The sequence below is a fragment of the Megalopta genalis genome, chromosome 2 (genome assembly GCF_051020955.1).
Source record: "Megalopta genalis isolate 19385.01 chromosome 2, iyMegGena1_principal, whole genome shotgun sequence".
NCBI classification, from domain to species: Eukaryota; Metazoa; Arthropoda; class Insecta; order Hymenoptera; family Halictidae; genus Megalopta; species Megalopta genalis.
The window spans coordinates 9,524,289-9,542,932 of record NC_135014.1 but is presented as its reverse complement, the minus strand read 5'-3'; the positions used below and the strand labels follow the sequence as shown (position 1 = coordinate 9,542,932).

The window sequence follows — 18,644 nt, the reverse complement described above, 5'->3', positions numbered from 1 at the left end:
ACATTATGTATTCCCAACGTAATTTCTTTATTTTATCACATCAAAAACTTTAGATATCATTGAAGGAAATATTTAGATAATTCTCACAAAAATGTATACTAACAAGAAAAATGTGGCTAACATGTTTACTGGACGGATCTGTTACAAATATTAATTGCGCGCGGTTCATTCCTATAAGGCAATCTAAAATTTAAGTACATCGCTGTATGTCAATAAATATAAAATATGTAGATTGTTCTTGCGATATTATGTTTATCTCTTGTTAATGTATATGTCACGGATTTGATCTGTAAGCCACTCTATGCCAGGTTGTAAACCTTCACCAGTGATCGCATTTGTTGCTCGTATATGCCAGGGTTTATTTTGTATACGATCAAGGCCAAGGCCAGCAACAAGTTTAACAGTAGTCAAAGAATCAGGCAAATCCATTTTATTTGCCAAGAAAAGAATCGGTATTTTGCGACCTACAATTTTGCGGTGTACATTTTATTTTTCGATACGTTCCTCACTGTAAAAAAAGAATACGAGAGTCTTGTACCTGCTACGTCTGGATGTTGAAGAAGCATATCTAATTCTTCTTTGACCACAACCAATCGTAACTTATCGCTGCTATCAATTATAAAAATAATACCATGACAGTCCTTGTAATAATGTTCCCATAAGGCTCTATGACGATCATGACCCGACATGTCGAATGCCGTAAAAATGACATTTTTGACTGGAAAAGAACATATTGTATCTTTATGCAATAATATTGAGCGAATAAAGTTTACGAAACTACTTTTTCCATAGCTTCTGAGCGAGGAAATGAGAATCACTGATCGCGTCACGTTACAGTGTCACAGTGTCACAGCTTGGCGGGACATATGTACATACTTGAAAATAGGGTTATTAAAGTAATTGATAAATTAACTTGTTATGGAGGTAAAAAAGAATAAAGAACATGACAAAATTAACATGTCTGAAGAACGTTTAAAAGAAAGTCAAGGTGAAATATTATATATATGTCGATTAAAAATTTAATCGTGAACTTTCTATGGAAATATCTTAATATTATTGTTTACTTGATTTCAGATTTGCTGCAGGAAGAGAAGAATAAATTAAAAAAGCAAATTAAAGCGTTGCAGGCTATAAATTTTGAATTGGAATGCAATTTAGACCTCTATTCATTTAAAGATGTTAAATTTGAGCCTGATGTAAATACTCTCGACATAATTGTGGATCCTTCAAAAATTCCGAATACCAATGTACAATTGGAGTCGGAATTATTTCGATTTGGTGGCTTAAGTTGTCTTCAGATTTCCACAAAAGACTGTATATTTAATTTATCTTCGTTCAACGAATACGACAAACAACAAATTTTTGCTGTACAAATAATCTATGGTGATAATAAATGGACTTTAGGAAAATGGCATATGCCATTCGATTTAGATGATATAGTACATAGGTTTTCTAGTAATATAAAAGATGTACCTAGCTTTGTCAGATCTTGTAAACATTATCTAGACTGTTATTTTATTCGACGTGAAGAGTTTAATGCGTTGAAGGTATATATTTGTTTCTAATGTAGCTGGTGTTTAAAATCAAGTGAAAAGTCTAACAATGTTTAATATTTACAGGAAACTGTATCTGATATAAAGAATATTAATTTGCACAAAAATATTGGATATACTCACATTGTGTTAAATTTGATGAGTGTATATAATGTCGAATATGATTCACACATGAATATAACTATATATATGCACTATGATTTTAATGAAGTCAGGCCACATAAAGTCGATATTGAGTCAGAAAATGAACAGACATTAAATAAAGAAGAGAAAATAAAATTCAAAACATTTCAAAAGTGGTTAAAATTATTAGATCTCAAAACAGCTTTTGAACGAATGTTGAATGATAAACTATTGACATGGTCAAAGGAAGTTATTGGAGATAGTCCACTACAAACTTATGTATGTTAAGGATATTGTTTCATTGTAAAGAATACATTGTTATTAAAATATATATTTCTTTTCAGGATTCAGATGGCTCTGGTGGAGGAGGCTTTCTAAAAACAGTCTTATCTAAAAATAAACAGTCCAATATCCCTCAAAGAGAGCAGAAGAGAAAAAGAAAGAATGACTTACTAATTTCAAAAGACGTTAAGAAAAACAAGGAATCTAACGTTTTTGAGAAAAAGAAGAAAAATATACAGAAACCTAATCAACATTCCATAAATCCAAATAAGAATAATGAGATTGTAATATCTACAATTTCTGAACATAAATTACAACATAAGAAATTAAAACAGGCCAAATTAAATTTTCAATTAAATAAACATTCACCTTTGAAGCCTAGTACATCTAAAAATCTGGTAACTCCTGAGAGCAGTATAATGAACGAAGACATAGATAAAGTGATTACTAGTACCCCAATGCATCAAAATGGTTCCATACGTATGGAAACAGATAGTCTTGACAATATTAGTGCTATCAGTAATAAACAAGAAATTGAGATTAATAAAAAAAGAAAAAGACATGAGTAAAGATAGTAAATGTAAGTGTACCATGATGATTGAAATAACTAAAAATATATTGTTTTCTATGCAACCAATGTATGTATGTATCTATTTTGTTTTCATAAAATTGCATTTATGTCTTAATATACTTGTTTCATTTCCTTATAAGATAACACGTGGTGCTTGAACTGATCAGTACAACAACGCAAGTGCAAGTAACAATATTGTTTTAAGCACGGTAATCGAACATCGAACAACATCGTTCACTCGCCATTGTTTAACTTACATGAAAATTTTTCAACATTATACCCAACAGTGGGCACTATGTCTATGCAACGGTCATCCTCGCGTTTGAAATTATTTATGACCGTCGACTTACCACTGTTGTTAAGGCCCACTACTAAAACGTTTACTTCTTTTTTCCTAATTCCTAAAAGATTCGCTAAACGATCAAAGAGCCCCATTCTCTGTACTCCCTTCAAGTTTTGTTACGTGTTTATCGAACATCAATAGCGAACGCTGTTATCATTGATTATTTGGAGGTAGGAACAGGATAGGGTTGGCAATGAAAACACAATTGTTCAATTTATCTGGATAATATGTAGCTAGGTTATTTATTTCAAATGCTATTCAAAAGAATTATAAATCTCTCAAAATATTATTGTTTTAAATGTTGATATGTATATGCATATATTGTACATGCATACAATGTACATTTTTCAACTTTGTATTTGTAGTAAAGTTGAGAAACGCTGACGGACACATGCTTTCGTACTTCGATTGAGATAGCCTCTAAATGAATACAAAATTCGGCTTATAGAAAACTTAGAATACGAAGTTAATTGTTCTTGTATTACTTTTTTCGTAAGTTTCTCATATTAAATTGAAAATACTAGGAAAATGGTAAGTTGAAATTTTTCATAATATGTTGAAAGGTTAAGTCATGAAATATTAGGTTACTTTCATATTATATGGGATATTTAACAAATTTTTCAGCCGAAAGGTAAAACAAGAAAATTCATTGACAAGAAGAACTCGGTGACATTTCATTTGGTTCATCGATCGCAAAAAGATCCTTTAATTGCCGATGAGAATGCACCTCAACGAGTTCTGTTGCCTGCAGGAAACACACAGGCTGCTAAGTTACAGAAAAGAAACTCAAATGATGCCAAACGCAAGGAGGAGCAAAAAAAATATGGCATATATTTTGACGATGATTACGATTATTTGCAACATCTTAAAGATGTGAATTCATTGCACACAGAATGGGAACGAGTGGATTGTACAAGCACGTCAAAAAAAGATGAAAAATCTGACAATAAAGATGCACCAAAAATTAACTTACCTTCTTCTGTGTTTGCATCAAACGTTGAAGAAAAAGTTGGGCTTCTTAACAAAGCTGCTCCTGTTTCTGGGTTACGATTGGATCTGGATCCAGATGTGGTTGCAGCAATGGATGATGATTTTGACTTCAGCGATCCAGAGAACGAGCTGGAAGACAATTTTATAGAATTAGCCAATACTGAATTTAGTGGTGAAGGTGAAGATGAAGAAGAATATGGTATGTAAATGGACTAGGGTTTGTAGAAACCAATAAATTGTTTTTTATATGTAATATTTAATATACATTCGATCAATATGATTTATATGAAACAGATCTGTCTAATGTATCGTCTGAAGGACGTTTAGCATTATCAGATGAAGAACAAGATGAAGTCTGTAGTTTGAATGGTCCTCAGTATTCTTTTAGAGAAGAAGAAACAAAATCGCGTTTTACAGAATATTCAATGAGTAGTAGTGTTATGAGAAGAAATGAACAATTAACACTTCTAGATGATAAATTTGAAAATGTCAGTATTCAAAATTATAATTATATTTTGTTTGATTTATCGATATCGACATATATTGTATATTTTTCTATTGGCAGATGTATGCAGCGTACGACGAAAACGAAATTGGAGCATTAGACTGTGATGAAATCGAAGGACATATAGCACCGGATTCAGATTTGCTCCTCCAGTGTGCAGCTGAATTTGAGAAGCAACAAAATGTAAATGTAGGTATCTTTACGTTTTTATTTTTAAGTAAAACAACAAAGGATTCTCAATGCCCCTCATCTTTGCAGGCCGAAAATGTTGCAAAATTGATGGAAGATAAAATGAGAATTTTAGAAAAGGACTATTCCAGTTCTGAAGATGGAGATAATCTAGAAGATCTTATTGTTGATGGAAGACAAAAAGTTAAATGGGACTGTGAAAGTATTATTAGCACATACAGTAATATTTATAATCATCCGAAATTAATTTCAGAACCTAAGGTACAGATCGTGGTATTAATTTGATTTTATCTCGTGTAATGTCGCGTAATCATAAATTTTTATGCAGATAGAAAAAATTAAAGTTAACTCGAGAAATGGTATTCCAAAAAATGTATTGGATGCATCTTCTGGAAAGCTAACTGTTAAAGCTTTAGCACAGTTTGATCAACAAAATGAAAACTCTAAAGCAAGAGGGCCTCAATCTGTTGCTGAGACCATGAAATCAACCCTGAGCATATTAAGTATAAGACCTAAAGATGAAACCCCGGAAGATAGGAAAGAAAGAAAGAAAGCCCTCAAGGACTACAGAAGGGTAATGCTTGTTCGTTCATTTTTAGTATTCAACATAAATAATTAATGAAATCATTCATGATTTGTTGTAGGAGAGAAGGATAGAACGAAAAGCAAACTCCGAGGCTTTCAAGGAAGAAAAGAAACGTCAAGAAAAGATTCTCATGAACAACAAGCAAAATGTACAGGGAAATCGGATACTTTAATATGTAAATTCCCTTATGCATCATTCTCTTTAGTAAATTATGCCTACATTATACTATTGAATCTATTAAATATGTGTAATATATCTTTCTAAATGTGCTTGCGTTTTTAAAAAATGACGTAGATACTTACACAGCCCATGTTCCGTCCTTCACCATCTCCGAAATTCGAATAGGTAGTTCGAGAATCGAAATATCGATAGCGCGAGAAACGATTCGATACAGGGAAAGCCAGAGGAATATGAAATCTGTAATAAATATTGAAATGTATAGATACTGGAAATTGTGGAAAGTATATTTATTTTGTCCTATTAAATGTATGCATATTTTAATACCTTTTTTATCGTGGCTGTTTTTTTTTATAATTGCAGTTGGTGCTCGTGCTAACAACGTGAACTGCATTGCATACGGTGGTACACGTGAGAGCGCAAGGTAGAGCGCCATCACTTAAGGCGGGGCAAATAACGGAAACTCCAAAGTCATATGATCGATTTGTGATTCTTTCGTTCGGAATACAGCTCTGTTCGTTCGTTGCAAAGATGGCCAGCCAGACGCAAGGTATTCAACAGCTTCTGGCTGCCGAGAAAAGAGCCGCGGAGAAAGTTTCAGAAGCAAGAAAACGTGAGTTTCTATTCAGCTATTGGAATTCGTAGTTTATTGGCAAAGTGCACTGCATATAACACTTCACGATGAACTTTTCTATGACCCTGAATTTAACTGGGTGTAACCTTTTAAATGTATCGAAGAAACGATATTTCGACTTGTATGAATTAAGGTAATGCAACTTGATAATGAAACTTGGCGTGTTTTATTTCATTATTTCGTGTGTATCTGTAGGAACGTAGTTGCGCCAGGATAGTATATCGTTAGATGGTATTTCTCGATCAAATTCGACTAACTATTCCTAATTATTAATACGGTAGAATGTAGGCGAGCTTACGTTATAAAAATTTGTTATAAAAATATGTGGTTACTCGTAATTTGTGAATTCTACCGCAACAGAGTTATAACTGCAAAGTAATTTTTCATTTAGGTAAAGCACGTCGATTAAAGCAAGCTAAAGAAGAAGCTCAAGATGAGATTGAAAAGTATAGACAAGAACGGGAAAGACAATTCCGTGAATTTGAAGCCAAGGTAAAGTATTTAGAAAGATCAACTAATGATAAAGATCGTGTAAAAAGATGTTATTAAATCACTAAATATTTATTGTGAAGAAAAATATTCTTTAGTGTAACCTAAGAATGTATAATTTTGATATTTAGCACATGGGTTCAAAAGAGGATGTTGCCGCACGCATAGAAGCCGATACAAAAATTAAAATAGAAGAAATGAATCATGCTGTCGGCGTGCATAAAGATATTGTATGTGGTTGCAACATTTATATCTGTCAAATAAGATTGCCCTTAATCGAATGCATTAACACTGTTATTTTTGTTACATAGGTAATGCTTACAATCTTGAAGCTGGTGTACAACATTGAGCCAGAATTGCACAAGAATTACCGTAAAGAAATTTAAGTCGGAGAAAATGCGTTGACGCATATATAAATACCGCATCCTATGCTATGAATGTACATTAAGTACTTTCCTTTATCATATCTTAAAACGTATCTATTGCCGTTATGTTGTACTTTTATCAGAGAAAGCGTATACCTTTTAATCGTAGATGGTGGTACTCAAATTGCTAGAATTTTTCCTGCGGTTGCTACACGACAATAAATGTAATCGTAATTATGCTGAGCTTTTACCACCGTGTTGGAAAGTTTAAGATTTAGAGTAGCTGCATCGCGATAGTAGTATAGAAACGTAATAAAGAGGTCGTCATTGTGATATATCAAGGCCTAGATATATTAGGATGACGTGTAAATGTTAAAACTTAGGGTGGTGGCAAAAATTATACAACGTTAAATGTATGTCGCTAGATGTCATTCCATAATTCTGCTGCATCGAGGACACAAATCGCGATTATAGGATCCCGTACAACCTCTTGAGAATCGCGAACAAGCTCCCAATCCTGCGCGATTTTCGCGACGATGTACAAATACACACACACCGTTTGTTTTGTTTGAAATTTTTAAATGTTGTTACGTTGTATGAAATAATAATACCTCATGTGTATACCCTGTCTCTGCGAGCTGGCAAATCTGTACAGTATTAATGTTCAACAATAAAAATAGCTAAAATCTATTCGAGCATCAATATATAACTCTATCACGAGAATATACAATCGTGCATTCGCAATTTTTAGTTCAAACGGAAATGAATTAAGTTTCGCAATTGCGTAATTCACAATTACGTAAAAGCTTTCGTATCTTTTTAAATGTTCACGGTGGATATTCAAAGTTCGAGCCAATCAGAGGCGGGCAGTATTTCAAGCAATTAACGGTGAAACAAATGTTTAGATATACAGCTATCGGATGCGTGCTCTAATTACAATATGTTCTTACTTTCCAACTGCTCTGTTTTACGATCTGAATTTTCGCGCTCACGACTTTCGCGCCCACGCTTTGTCGCGCATGCGCAAGCCGGTTACGCATTCTGTTGCAGTGTTTCGAATAGTGCACCTTAGCTGGACAAAATTGCTGATTTAAGTAGTAAAAAGAGAGCAAACAGTCATTAATTTATAACTAAATGATGAGGTATAATTTTTTACGTATTTGACTTGCTTTTTTTGTGATTCAGAAACTTTATAACAAGATCAATGCCAAATTTGACCAAAGTCCGTAACAACGCCACGCTAATAACCTTAGGTGGCGATCAGTTTTTAGCAGTATTTTCAATCAAATATGTATATTTTATCTAGATTGTTAGTAAATCAATAAATAATACTGTAAAACCGCGATATTAACATAAATTTTCATGAAATTTCGTTTCTCTAACCATTGTTTAGACTTTTAGTCGTCGACTACCATACCGTCATTTTAATCATACAAATTCTCTGTCTTTTCGTTTATTTCATTCAGCTCGACGATTCGAAACGAACGAAAATAGGATGATAGAAAGGGGACATTTGAAATTCGTTCGTAATCAAAATGGCTGTCCATCCCTGCGTTGCGTATTCGAACAGGAGTGGGGTGGGTCGCCATTACGATTGCCCTTGTATTTTTTCGAAACGCAGAAACCACGATGTCACGTATCGTGGACTTCTGCGCCCTATTACTAAATACCGATCGAAACAAAAACATTGGGTGAAGAAACGCAAAAGCAAGTTTTGTCCAGTTTCGGTGACGTTTCGTCACCGCGCAACGCGTAGTTTCCGTTGTAATCTATCGCGATTGGAGTGAGTGTTCGATAGTGGGGAAAATCTTTGACGCCAAAGAGGGGGGGATCAGCTGTGTGAACCCAACCTTTCCTCAGCTGGCTGTACTCGCGAACGCGACGTTCTCTTCGTGTCGTTTCATCGTTTCTCGTCGCGCGCGCGTGTGTTGTGTGCGCGCGTGTGTGTGCGTATAGTCTGTGCGTTGACACAACACCAGCGCCACTCCATAGAGACCGAAAGGTGATTCGATTTCGCGAACTAATCCGGGCAGCGCGGAGCGGTATCAGTACGTGTGCCATTCTGCACCGAGAAATGGAAGCCGAGGAGACGTGTTCGGTTAGCAGGAGCGCGAGCACGTTGCCGATCGACGAGGTCGCGTTCGAGGACGCGCTGACAGCTGTGCACGGGTACGCGTTTTAATTATTCTGGTTATGGTTAAGAACGCACCGGGCGAGACCGGTCGCCGACCAGCCGCGGATCCGGAGAGGAAGAGATCGTCGTAGATAACGCGTGTTTGCCGAGAATTCCGTGTGAACGGTGCGGTTTTCGTTTTCGGTTGCGATTTTATTTTCGGTTCCCCTGTCGCGTCGCGCCTCAACAAGGGTGTGTGTTTGTCGGAACCTCTTTGGATACGATCCCTTTGCAAGATGTGGTGCCTCGTTAGCCAAGCGAACTCTGTGATCCTCGAGGTGCAGGTCGACCCCAAAGCCATCGGCCAGGAGTGTCTCGAAAAGGTGAGTCATTATTATTACTCGTTGTTATTGTTATTGCCGTCTTCGCGACCATATTTTCGTATCTGGTTCCTGCTGCCGACGGATGCGTTCGTTCTTTCGCTACGTCGTCGGTGTTTTTATTTTCAGCAAAATACCTAGGTGCTACTACGCAAAATGTTAGTTTCTTAATAGTTGTTTCCGTGTTTGCGTTTCGTATGAATTGACCGCGTCCCGCGGTCACGTCCGTATCGTCGAGGAATGCTATAATTAAAAAGAACGCCATTATGCCGTCGTAGAAATAAACATATTTGTGGGAACGTACTAAACGTCACCATTGTCCGAGCGTCGTGTGGCCATCGGTGGCTCTCGTGTAAACAATAACAAAGCGATCGCTTATCGAGCCGACCGATTATGATCCTTTGTCTCTAAGGAATAATATCTGATAAGAAGATTTGCACAAGTGACGCGAAGCGATCGGCGTCGATAAGTTTCTCACCTGTATGAAAATACATATGCGTTGTGTGTTGCGAAAACCTGTACGGTTTATCTTTGGTCACCGAAATTCGCGAAGCGGACGCGGTGTGAACGATGCCTTAAGGCTAGCTCGTAACTCACGTGCGCAACAGATGCTCCCGAAAACACTCGGTTTGTGCATACACTTGCGGGGACAATTTGAAATTTGAGAACGGTGTCGCGGTTGACAAGGACGCGATCTTATTTGAAATTACCATCCAGACATACTCGCTATTTATTCTACTTTCTAATGCATGCTAATGCGTCTTTGACGCAGTAAGGGAAGGACAAATGTTAATATAAAAGCAATCATTGTTTTGCGCGAGACAAGGTTTTTAGAATAGTCGAGAAAAGTTGCTGGACAAATCGTGTCCAATCTTATTTCACGTTATTTGCTGTGACTTGTTGCTGTTTAGCGCGTCTAAGTGCATCGTTGCACTTTTAAACATCAACTTAAAGTCATAAAACTGATTAAAGATAGGTAGACGTTTCAAAATTTTCTTGTTACTTTTAATTTCTATTTTTAGGGAATCCGATATCGTTTCGCAGTTCTTCTTGATGTGCTCAACCATCTGACGACCTGGTCCGGATCTATCGTGAACCAGAGTGTTCAGAAAATCGCTTGATTACTATAGAAATTACACTAAGAACGGCAGAAATACTAATAGGTTTACAGGAAATCTGTCCAATAATTGAATCGTTGTATGGTCCAGTCTGAATCTTTGGCTAGGTTTACCCAGGTTTCAGGTTTGAAATTGAATTCTATTAGAATGTAGAAATAGCTAAGGCGCAATGAATACTTGAATTTTCTAGTTTCGATTTGATTAATGAAATTCCTTTGATTTTTCAGGTTGATATTAGCGATTACTATTAGTAATAGTTTATTACTACTAATAATAGTTAGGATAATCGCAGAATTCGAGAGTTCGTTAGATGATTTGAGCCTGTATGACCACTGTACCCGAGGGCTCACCAATTCGACCATGTTGCAACGAGATCGTTGATTCCGGTAGATCGTTTCGTTCACCGAGAATCGCGTTCCTCGTCGAAAGTTGGATCGAGTAGGAGGGAAGAAAAGACGAGGAATGTGATCGATGAGGTAGCGGCGTGATCGAGGTGATCGTATATTTAATTTATCCCCGACCTGAGATGACCTCACGGCAACCTCGGTGGTCGTTCCACCATCGGCGACGTCTCCGTTCTTCTTCAGGGTTTAACTCTATTTATAGGATAGGCTAGATGCATCGGTCGCGTTGTGTAGTCGCACGTACACAACGTGTAGATGCAGCTTTCGCCACGGTTACGCGAACCAGCTTTGTTCACCTTACCTGCCTCGCCTGCCTTATCTGTTTGACCTGTCTGACCTGCCTGACCTGACCGACCTCGCTGGCTAGCCTGGCCAAGCCGCAGCCGTGCAAAGACCTAATTATCGTTCTTGGTAAAAATATCGCACGCCTCTTCCAGAAATAACGTTCATCTTTTGCAGGTTGCTCGAGCAATCGATAGGGTTGCTCCATCGAAAGTCCGAATTAGTTAGTAGCCATTAGAGAACGGCTTTTTACGAAGGTGTAGAGCAGCTTGCGATTGTCCCAGGTGTTAGAAAGGAAAGGGACTTTGTTCGAAGCTAGAAGAGAGTAACTCGTTTGGATATCCATGCATGATAGAAAGAAAAAGTTGTTCCGATATTATTAATTACATCAACTGCCCTGGGATCCAGCTGTGGATATTAGAAGAAAGATATACATAATCGGATTTTATCGGTAGCAGCGATAGTTCACTAAGAGGTGTCGACTAGACAGACCCAGACTATTGTATCGCGATTGATAAAACTATCCACGTTGATTAGAAAAGAATCCGTTTACAAATGCGTAGAAGAAAATCGTGTAGACTGTGTCACATGCGCAGCCAGGCCTAATCTCTGGAACGGAGCTTTCCATAGTCGACCACCCACGGCCGAAGTTTGAACCCATTAAAGTAGCAGATAAGAGATTACATACATGCACAGCGCGAAGGACACCCCGAGCACGAATACAAACACTACGTGCGTCAATCGAATAATCACGGAACAGAAATAGAAAGTTAGGACAGTCGTAAAGGATTATGGATTAACGAACGCGATAATCGCGTCAGAGCCATCTCGGCTCGCGAGATTTTCGCGTCGGAAGGTAAACCGAGAGCGGGTCTGCGCGATGCCCAGTGCAAACGAGACCCCAGATCCTAGCCGGTCTTCCAACGGCGTGTGTTTACCTCTAATATCAATCCGAGCGGAGCACTCGACGATGATTACGATGCAACCAAGTGGGTCAAAGCCTAACTGGGTCGCAATTTCACTGAGCACCGTATTATTAGATGCTTGGAGTGCGCCTACCGCGACAAAATTGTCCGACGCGATTTTAGTTTGACTATCGCGCGCGCCCATTTTCTCGGGCTCGGGTTCGGGCTCGCTTACGCGAGGTATTCGCATAGAGCCGCGATTACTATCGAGTCCCTGGGAACCGCGCAACAATGCCCCGAGTCTTCCTAATCCCGCTGACAAAACGTGCGCCACCCCGAAAAACCGAGGGTTTTAATTCGAGCCTTCAAAAGGACAGGGCAAAGTCGTCTAACGCGAGACCCAGTTCTTTAAAAGGCCGCAGCTGAACCGTTGATTCGTTTATTCCGAAAAGAGCATCCGAATGCTCGACAAACGTATGTTATCTTTTAGTCAAAATATGAAAAAGGTTTGTCTTTAAGCATCGTTGCCAGTAATTATGAAGGTCGTCGTTTTGGAGGCGCATATCCAGAATCGATTCTCTCGAAAAGCCTTTTGCAACGCGAGTCACAGACAGTTCTTGTGTCGGAGCTTTAATTGATTCCACTGGAAATGGGCGGACAAAGGAACTCCACCGCTGAGAGATTCCAGAATTCTACTCGCGATTCTCTCGGGCTCGAAGAGGTTCCTCGTTTTCGGAAAAGGAAGCGCAGTTCTCATTCCGGAAGTTGCACAGGCCTAGGATATATACATATAGGGTCCGTGAATCGCTGACACCGCAGAGTCACACGATCGCAAGGTTGTATCAACGCCGGTGCTTTTTCGCCGGCGGAATCCCGTGAAAACAATTCCGCGGAATTTCGGGCGGTTCCCCGATGGCAGACAGTTCGGAATTAGGTCGAAAGTGGCAGAGGTTCGAACCCGGAATTCAATTTACGTCGTCTTTGTGTCTCGTAGCGGATCCGATCAGCGCGTAGCTTTCTCTCTCTCTCTCTCTCTCTCTCTCTCTCTCTCTCTCTCTCCCTCTCTCTCTCTCTCTCTGTCGTCTCCGGATCTAATTTGTGTTTACCGGCGTGCTCTCCCATCCACCGCGATTATGCGAGTCTTTTCTCCAGGAATTCGTTTCTTGCGCCCAGAGCGTGGGCTCGGGGCGCGAGCACCGATTCGAATTAATCGAGAGTTACCGAAGGTAATTTCGAAACAAGCGTGAATAGCTGTTTCACCTGGCTGTCGACGCCGCCCCCGCCGCCGCGCCGTTCTCTACAGTCGAAAGTATACAAAGTTTCGGTTGAACTCCGCGCTTAATCGTTTAATTCAACTTTCCGGGAGCGAGGCTTTAAGTTCGAGATAAACTTTCGGGGCCACGATAGGAAGAACTTTCCCGCGGACCGTTTGAATTTCGATGTATCGAGCATTACTCGAGATCGTCTCTCTCTCTCTCTTGCTCCTTCTATCCGATCGAATCTTCATGGTTATTCGGTTCTTCTCGCCTTTCCTTAATCTGTTCGAGCACCTTTCCTCCGATACACATTTTCATAGTCTAGTAGAGTACTAGGGTCACGCGTGCTTTTATTATTTTATATCCTAGCTAAGAATCACATTCGATAAAAATGCAGATTCTATCATGACTCAAATGTACCAGTTATTACGGCGACGATCATTCTATCATTTAATAATTAAATATATCCTTTCGTTAAGATGGCAAAATTGGATTTGTTAATCGTTTCTTAAGCTGAAATGAACGAGTTTTTTGCTGCTTTGTCCCGGCAAATGTATAAATAACGATTTCGCGAGAGAATGGTTGGGTTGTTCCGCGAGCTACGGCAGTCTGGCGTTAATGCAAAGCCTTTAGGGGTGGCCTCGGCGATCTTTGCCAAGGGAAGGGACGAGAAAGATGGATTTTTCCGTCGCTTCGCCGAGGAAACCGGCGAAAGGAACGGATAGGGGTCGGTGAGACGCGGCGCTTTGGAGTTTAATTAGCTGTAGGAACGATATCCGGTCTTCTTTCACGGTCGCGGGAACGTTCATTTAACTTGAACCGTTTCCGAATTTCTCGGGCATACGTTGAAAGGACGTCGATCCAGCGGAGTCGTCGCAGGAATCTCATTACGCCACTTAATTGCGTTCCGCGGGAACCTCCTCTTCCGTGGCTCTGAATGCGCCTTCAGCCCTTTTCTTCTTTTCGAATTGTTCGACCCACCGTCCCGCAGCGTCACTTCCTTTTAGACGGATCGCAAGAAAATTCTATTTTCACCTTTTTGCCTCGCTCACGCTCGAGGAACGATTCTTACGCTTCGAAACCTTTCTGTACGATCGAACGGCTGTTCCGGCAGGCTGCGGTGTTTTAGGCGCGATGCGCGATTTTTTCATCTTGGAACCGGAAGACCATTTGTCACGGCTCCTCCGTGATTAAATTCGTCCGTGTTCCGACAATGTTCACGAATTTTCCGATCACGAAAATGTTCATCAGAAAGTCAAGATCTGTGATCAAGGACAGATACCTTCTTTCTTCCGGCCTTTTGGCATGGTAATCGAACTTAGTTTTACACGCTATTTACACGCTTTGCATACATTACACTGTTACACTCTTGAATCGTCTTCGCAATATCTTCAGCTAGATCCTTTTCCGATAGAACTCGTTTACAATCAACGCGCGGGGTTGTTGGCCGTTGACAGGACAACGAGTATCGATTCTCCGACTGTTGTTCGACAAATGCTCGCGGCATCCGGCGACCAGGTGGGTTCCCAAGGAATTCATTCGGTGTTTGGTCGCGTCGTTACACGGAATCCAATGGATCCCCGGGATCTCGCGGATTCTATATACCCCTGAATCCAGAAGCTCGCAAGGTTTCATACCGGGGAATCACAGGCAGGATACGTAGCATTTGCAGGCGGAAGCCAATCGGTGCGCGAATTGCTCGCCGGGATGCACGCCCGATCGGCATTCGGTTCCGATGCGAATTAATTTCGCGGCTGGAAAGTGATTCGCCGCGAGGAAGAGAAATATCTCGGCGAGATCTCGATGCCGAACAGTGTTCCGTTCGTTTCTGCAGCGCGTTTCCTTTCCCTTTTCTCGGAGTCGCGATCCGACGAGAGAAACCGCGTAGCATTCGATTCATCCGCGTTCGAATACGAAACGGCGCTTACGTTAGACTTAATTCGCATCTCATGGCCTATTAACGCTACAACGTTAATTATAACGCTGAATGTTAATAACAGAAATTGTGTCTACGAAATATTACCGGTGCATCGTCTCTTCTTAGTCGTAGGGCGGATCAATTAAGGCGAAGTTGGGCTACCGTCTCTCGGAAGCGATGAAATTAGTTGGGCAACAGGGGGTCGACGAGGGTCGATGGCCGTTGTAATTTGCGTTCCGACAGATCGAACAGGCGGAGAAGAAGTTCGGAGCGCGCGAGAAGATCGGCGGTGCCTGGCAAAACGGGATTATGGGAGGATTAGGTAATTTCCAGGGAGGGCATTTTTTCGCGCGAGCTCTCTCTGCTCCGGCGAGGCCGAGGAGTCGAGGAGGAAAGAATAACGACCGGCGGGGCGCGGCGTGGCGCGACGGGGTTGCGCTCGTATGGATTATAGAGGCGACGGCGACAAATCCCATAGGTTCGCGCGCCGCTATAAAACAATCGATGAGATAGTTACGGACACGGGCGCGGCCACCACTGAAACTTTGAGAGCCCACAAAGGAAACATTTAGGGGTGGCGGGCAGTGATAAACGAGCTCGCTGCCCCCTTGGTAGCTGGCACCGTGGTCTTCGCCCGGTTCCATCCACTATTACTCTTTCTCACGGCCTCGATTACTTTCCTAACTCACCCGCGAGAGACGTAACTTCCAGCAGCTCGTTTATTTAATACTTTATGCTCTCCAGCGCGTTTCGAACGCGCCCCCTTGCAACCCTCGCGGTCGTTGTCGTCGCGTGCCGATTTCGTCTTCCTCTCGTTTTTCGACCGGCTCGTCGCTTTTGATCGGTTTTTTCCGCTCTCCGATCGTGTCGCCTCTTCGTTCCGACAATTTTCCTTGAAACGAGCGTCTCGGTAAACAGACACGTTGAAGCGAGAGCCGCGCAGGCGATTCGGTAATTCCTCGAGGCGGTGATTCACGGCGACAAGACGAAAGAGAAAAATTCTCGGGGAAAGCTGACGGTACTTGGTGAAACATGGCGCGAACTTCTTAATTAATCCTATTAATTAGATACACGGCGGCAGCTAGCAGCGACGACGCGAAGCGACGCGACGCTACCAGGGAACTCGTTGCAACTACATCAACTCGCGACGTGCACGGATTTGCGATGAAATTACCAAGACGGGACTGCTTTCTTCCTCTGCTCTCCCTCCCTCTCTCTCTCTCTCTCTCTCTCTTTCTCTCTCTCTCTCTCTCTCTCTCTCTCTCTCTCTCTCTCTCTCCCCACCTGTCCGTTTAATAATGCTGGCCAGGTAATCGCCCAACTAGAACGCTCTGTCGTTCGTCAACGATTCGTTCAACGAGCCGTTCTAGTTTGAAATCTCCAAAGGACCGATTCTCTTTGCGTTCTCTGTACCGCATTTTGGCTGTAGAGATTGTTCGAATATCTTCTGGAAATTGAACGAGCCGTCGCAATTGGCAGCGAATGGACGCGAAACTGGTTTCAAAATGGCCGAGATTATAAGACTCTCGTAGATGGAATCGTGGCCGTGAGAAACGCGTGCAATTGTTAGGGAACGTGTTAACTACAGGCTGAACTTTCGGCGGGGTTGAATTTTGAAGCGTTTGCCGGGGTAATGTATTAAACAATTTGCCGTTTAAAAGGAGAAATCGGATGGTGGAACTCGGGTAGATTCTCTCGGATTCTTCGAGTTCGTTTCGAGCCATTAGAGAATTTCTAAAGCGGTTGCTCCGGTTCTGCCTCGAGGAAAAACAGACGGAAACGGGAGAACAGTAATATCTGGGTTACAGGTCGAATGAAATGTTAGCGGTGATTGGATTCTCGACGACCGAAACGGAAATTGGATGAAATACGTTAAATTGGAAGTGACGCGACAGTCGGAAATGAAAAGATCCTCGTTCCTCGTCGCCTAGAGCCGTCGTCGTCGTTGTCGTCGTCGGCGACGGCTGCCTGCATATATACCCCAAGCTCTGCCACTTTCTCCGCGGACTCTCTCGAAGAGACAAACAAGGACAATCAAATGTCCGATAGATGGGTCACGTGTAATAATTCCGTAAAAGATATGGCGAGTAAAACGGAGTCGTTCGATTCTCCAGGTACTTTTCACCCGCTTCGTTTCTCCGGATACGTTGAACACGATGGCGTTGAACGCCACGGAGGGTTGCGTTTCTAATTAGCCGCAGCTCCTCGCCGAAAATAATAATTCGCGTTGCACCGTGGTGCTGCGAGAACCCGCATCTGCAGCGCCGGCGTTCTAAAAACTCGAGGCTGACGGGAATTAGCGTCGGATTCGGTGTTGGCTCGTCGACGCAGCGTAATTCAAATTTTTCTCGGGAAGCAAACAGGGTCGTGTTGTTTTACGGTGGAAATTCCAGCGACCGCGGGCCGCTCGTTACGTTTCGCGGGAGGACCGCCGCGAAATTAGGCGAGGAGTTAGCTAGCTGGAAATTGGGAGTTTAGCCGCGCGGCTGATAAACCGACCCGACCGATCGCCGGTGCACTCTCCTCTCCGCGGGGCTGCAATTTCAGAAGCGGCATCGTTAAGATCCGCGAAGACGCGATTCTCCCCTCGTGGATCTCTCGCTTATTTTTCCGCCGGTGATTTAAAAGCTGCATTTAAAACGCTTCATTACACCGCGCCACTATGCGCGGACGGTTCCCGTGGATTATGCATCCCTCATTTGCTCCGGAATATGGCGACGATTTGAAACAGTGCCTCCCCCGCAGGAAAACAGACCCGCGCGCAGCTGCACACAGCTGCACACAGCTGCACCCTGGGCTCTTCTCCATTCTTCTCTGCTCTCGGCGCTCGACGAATCGCTTCTCGTCGTCGTCTAGCACGCTTTTTTTCCTCCTTCCCTCGCGATGCACCAGCGATACTGCAACTCCGCGACTGCAATCTCCTCGGCCATTACGCGGCACGCCGAGCCGAGCCGAGCCGAGCCGCGAAGCTCGTCGTCTTTGAACGCGTCTCGAACTCGCGAGACACACCTCGCGGATTCGCGATCGCGTCTTTCGCGGCCCTTTGTCTCCGGATTCGCGGGGCCGTGACTAATGCACCCGATCGCGTTCGCCTTCCGCGACACTTTTCCGCCTCTTTAGGGGATTCTCGTAATGAAAACCGCGAACTCGCGAAGTTATTGGCACGTCTGGATAGCAGTTCGAAGGAGGTGTGCAAATATTTTCGGCTTGGCAGATTCATTCTTTCGCAAGATCCTTTCTCCTTCGGGAATTTTTCGGAAAGAACCGCGTGAAACTTCCGGCATCTTTGGATGCTGGTTGGGAGAAGACGTGCACAAATTCCCAGCTCCGAAAGGTCATTCTTTAAAAAGCTGCAACACTTTCTTGACGAGACTCCTCTCTTGGGAAGCAAACGACAACCGAGGCTAGAACAAATGTTTTCCAGTAATCCAAGACCGCTGCTTTATATCTCGAAAGAGTTA

The 18,644-nt window shown here is 42.0% G+C and overlaps 5 protein-coding genes across 5 annotated transcripts in view; 4 read left to right on the top strand and 1 right to left on the bottom strand.

The window, feature by feature from the left end:
- Nucleotides 1–109: 109 nt before the first annotated feature.
- On the bottom strand, nt 110–3,019 carry Arl6 (ADP ribosylation factor-like 6). The gene is made up of 3 exons (XM_033481136.2): nt 2,787–3,019; nt 539–718; nt 110–464 (listed from the first exon to the last, which is right to left on the bottom strand). The coding sequence occupies exons 1-3, from the start codon at nt 2,962–2,964 to the stop codon at nt 253–255; spliced, it is 570 nt and encodes a 189-aa protein (XP_033337027.1). The 5' UTR covers nt 2,965–3,019; the 3' UTR covers nt 110–252.
- On the top strand, nt 737–2,644 carry LOC117226598 (uncharacterized). Its single transcript, XM_033481133.2, has 4 exons — nt 737–988; nt 1,075–1,547; nt 1,620–1,955; nt 2,021–2,644. The coding sequence occupies exons 1-4, from the start codon at nt 919–921 to the stop codon at nt 2,525–2,527; spliced, it is 1,386 nt and encodes a 461-aa protein (XP_033337024.2). The 5' UTR covers nt 737–918; the 3' UTR covers nt 2,528–2,644.
- Nucleotides 3,020–3,023: 4 nt separating the features above from the next.
- Nucleotides 3,024–5,411, top strand: LTV1 (LTV1 ribosome biogenesis factor). The gene is made up of 8 exons (XM_033481131.2): nt 3,024–3,042; nt 3,238–3,403; nt 3,497–4,061; nt 4,157–4,350; nt 4,428–4,556; nt 4,626–4,817; nt 4,885–5,130; nt 5,201–5,411. The coding sequence occupies exons 2-8, from the start codon at nt 3,401–3,403 to the stop codon at nt 5,312–5,314; spliced, it is 1,443 nt and encodes a 480-aa protein (XP_033337022.2). The 5' UTR covers nt 3,024–3,042; nt 3,238–3,400; the 3' UTR covers nt 5,315–5,411.
- Nucleotides 5,412–5,757: 346 nt separating this feature from the next.
- Vha13 (V-type proton ATPase subunit Vha13) lies at nt 5,758–7,497 on the top strand. The gene is made up of 4 exons (XM_033481138.2): nt 5,758–5,932; nt 6,345–6,445; nt 6,574–6,672; nt 6,754–7,497. Exons 1-4 carry the CDS (start codon nt 5,851–5,853, stop codon nt 6,826–6,828), a joined length of 357 nt encoding a protein of 118 aa, XP_033337029.1. The 5' UTR covers nt 5,758–5,850; the 3' UTR covers nt 6,829–7,497.
- A 1,170-nt stretch (nt 7,498–8,667) lies between these two features.
- Nucleotides 8,668–18,644, top strand: part of dnr1 (E3 ubiquitin-protein ligase defense repressor 1) — a 65,693-nt gene continuing 55,716 nt past the window's right edge. Inside the window, exon 1 of the mRNA XM_033481130.2 lies at nt 8,668–9,303. Within this exon, the coding sequence (XP_033337021.1) occupies nt 9,217–9,303 (87 nt within the window). The 5' untranslated portion in view covers nt 8,668–9,216. The remainder of the gene's footprint in view (nt 9,304–18,644) is intronic.

Excerpts from the sequence above, each read along its gene's own strand:
- Vha13 (XM_033481138.2), top strand. The coding sequence starts at position 5,851 with ATGGCCAGCCAGACGCAAGGTATTCAACAGCTTCTGGCTGCCGAGAAA. Across the intron at positions 5,933-6,344 it reads AGTTTCAGAAGCAAGAAAAC|GTAAAGCACGTCGATTAAAG; the intron begins GTGAGTTTCTAT and ends TTTTTCATTTAG. Across the intron at positions 6,446-6,573 it reads TCCGTGAATTTGAAGCCAAG|CACATGGGTTCAAAAGAGGA; the intron begins GTAAAGTATTTA and ends TTTGATATTTAG.
- LTV1 (XM_033481131.2), top strand. Across the intron at positions 4,557-4,625 it reads AGAAGCAACAAAATGTAAAT|GCCGAAAATGTTGCAAAATT; the intron begins GTAGGTATCTTT and ends TCATCTTTGCAG. Across the intron at positions 4,818-4,884 it reads AATTAATTTCAGAACCTAAG|ATAGAAAAAATTAAAGTTAA; the intron begins GTACAGATCGTG and ends ATTTTTATGCAG.
- Arl6 (XM_033481136.2), bottom strand. The coding sequence starts at position 2,964 with ATGGGGCTCTTTGATCGTTTAGCGAATCTTTTAGGAATTAGGAAAAAA. Across the intron at positions 719-2,786 it reads TAATGTTGAAAAATTTTCAT|TCAAAAATGTCATTTTTACG; the intron begins GTAAGTTAAACA and ends GTTCTTTTCCAG. Across the intron at positions 465-538 it reads TCAACATCCAGACGTAGCAG|GTCGCAAAATACCGATTCTT; the intron begins GTACAAGACTCT and ends GCAAAATTGTAG.
- LOC117226598 (XM_033481133.2), top strand. The coding sequence starts at position 919 with ATGGAGGTAAAAAAGAATAAAGAACATGACAAAATTAACATGTCTGAA. Across the intron at positions 989-1,074 it reads ACGTTTAAAAGAAAGTCAAG|ATTTGCTGCAGGAAGAGAAG; the intron begins GTGAAATATTAT and ends ACTTGATTTCAG. Across the intron at positions 1,548-1,619 it reads AAGAGTTTAATGCGTTGAAG|GAAACTGTATCTGATATAAA; the intron begins GTATATATTTGT and ends TAATATTTACAG.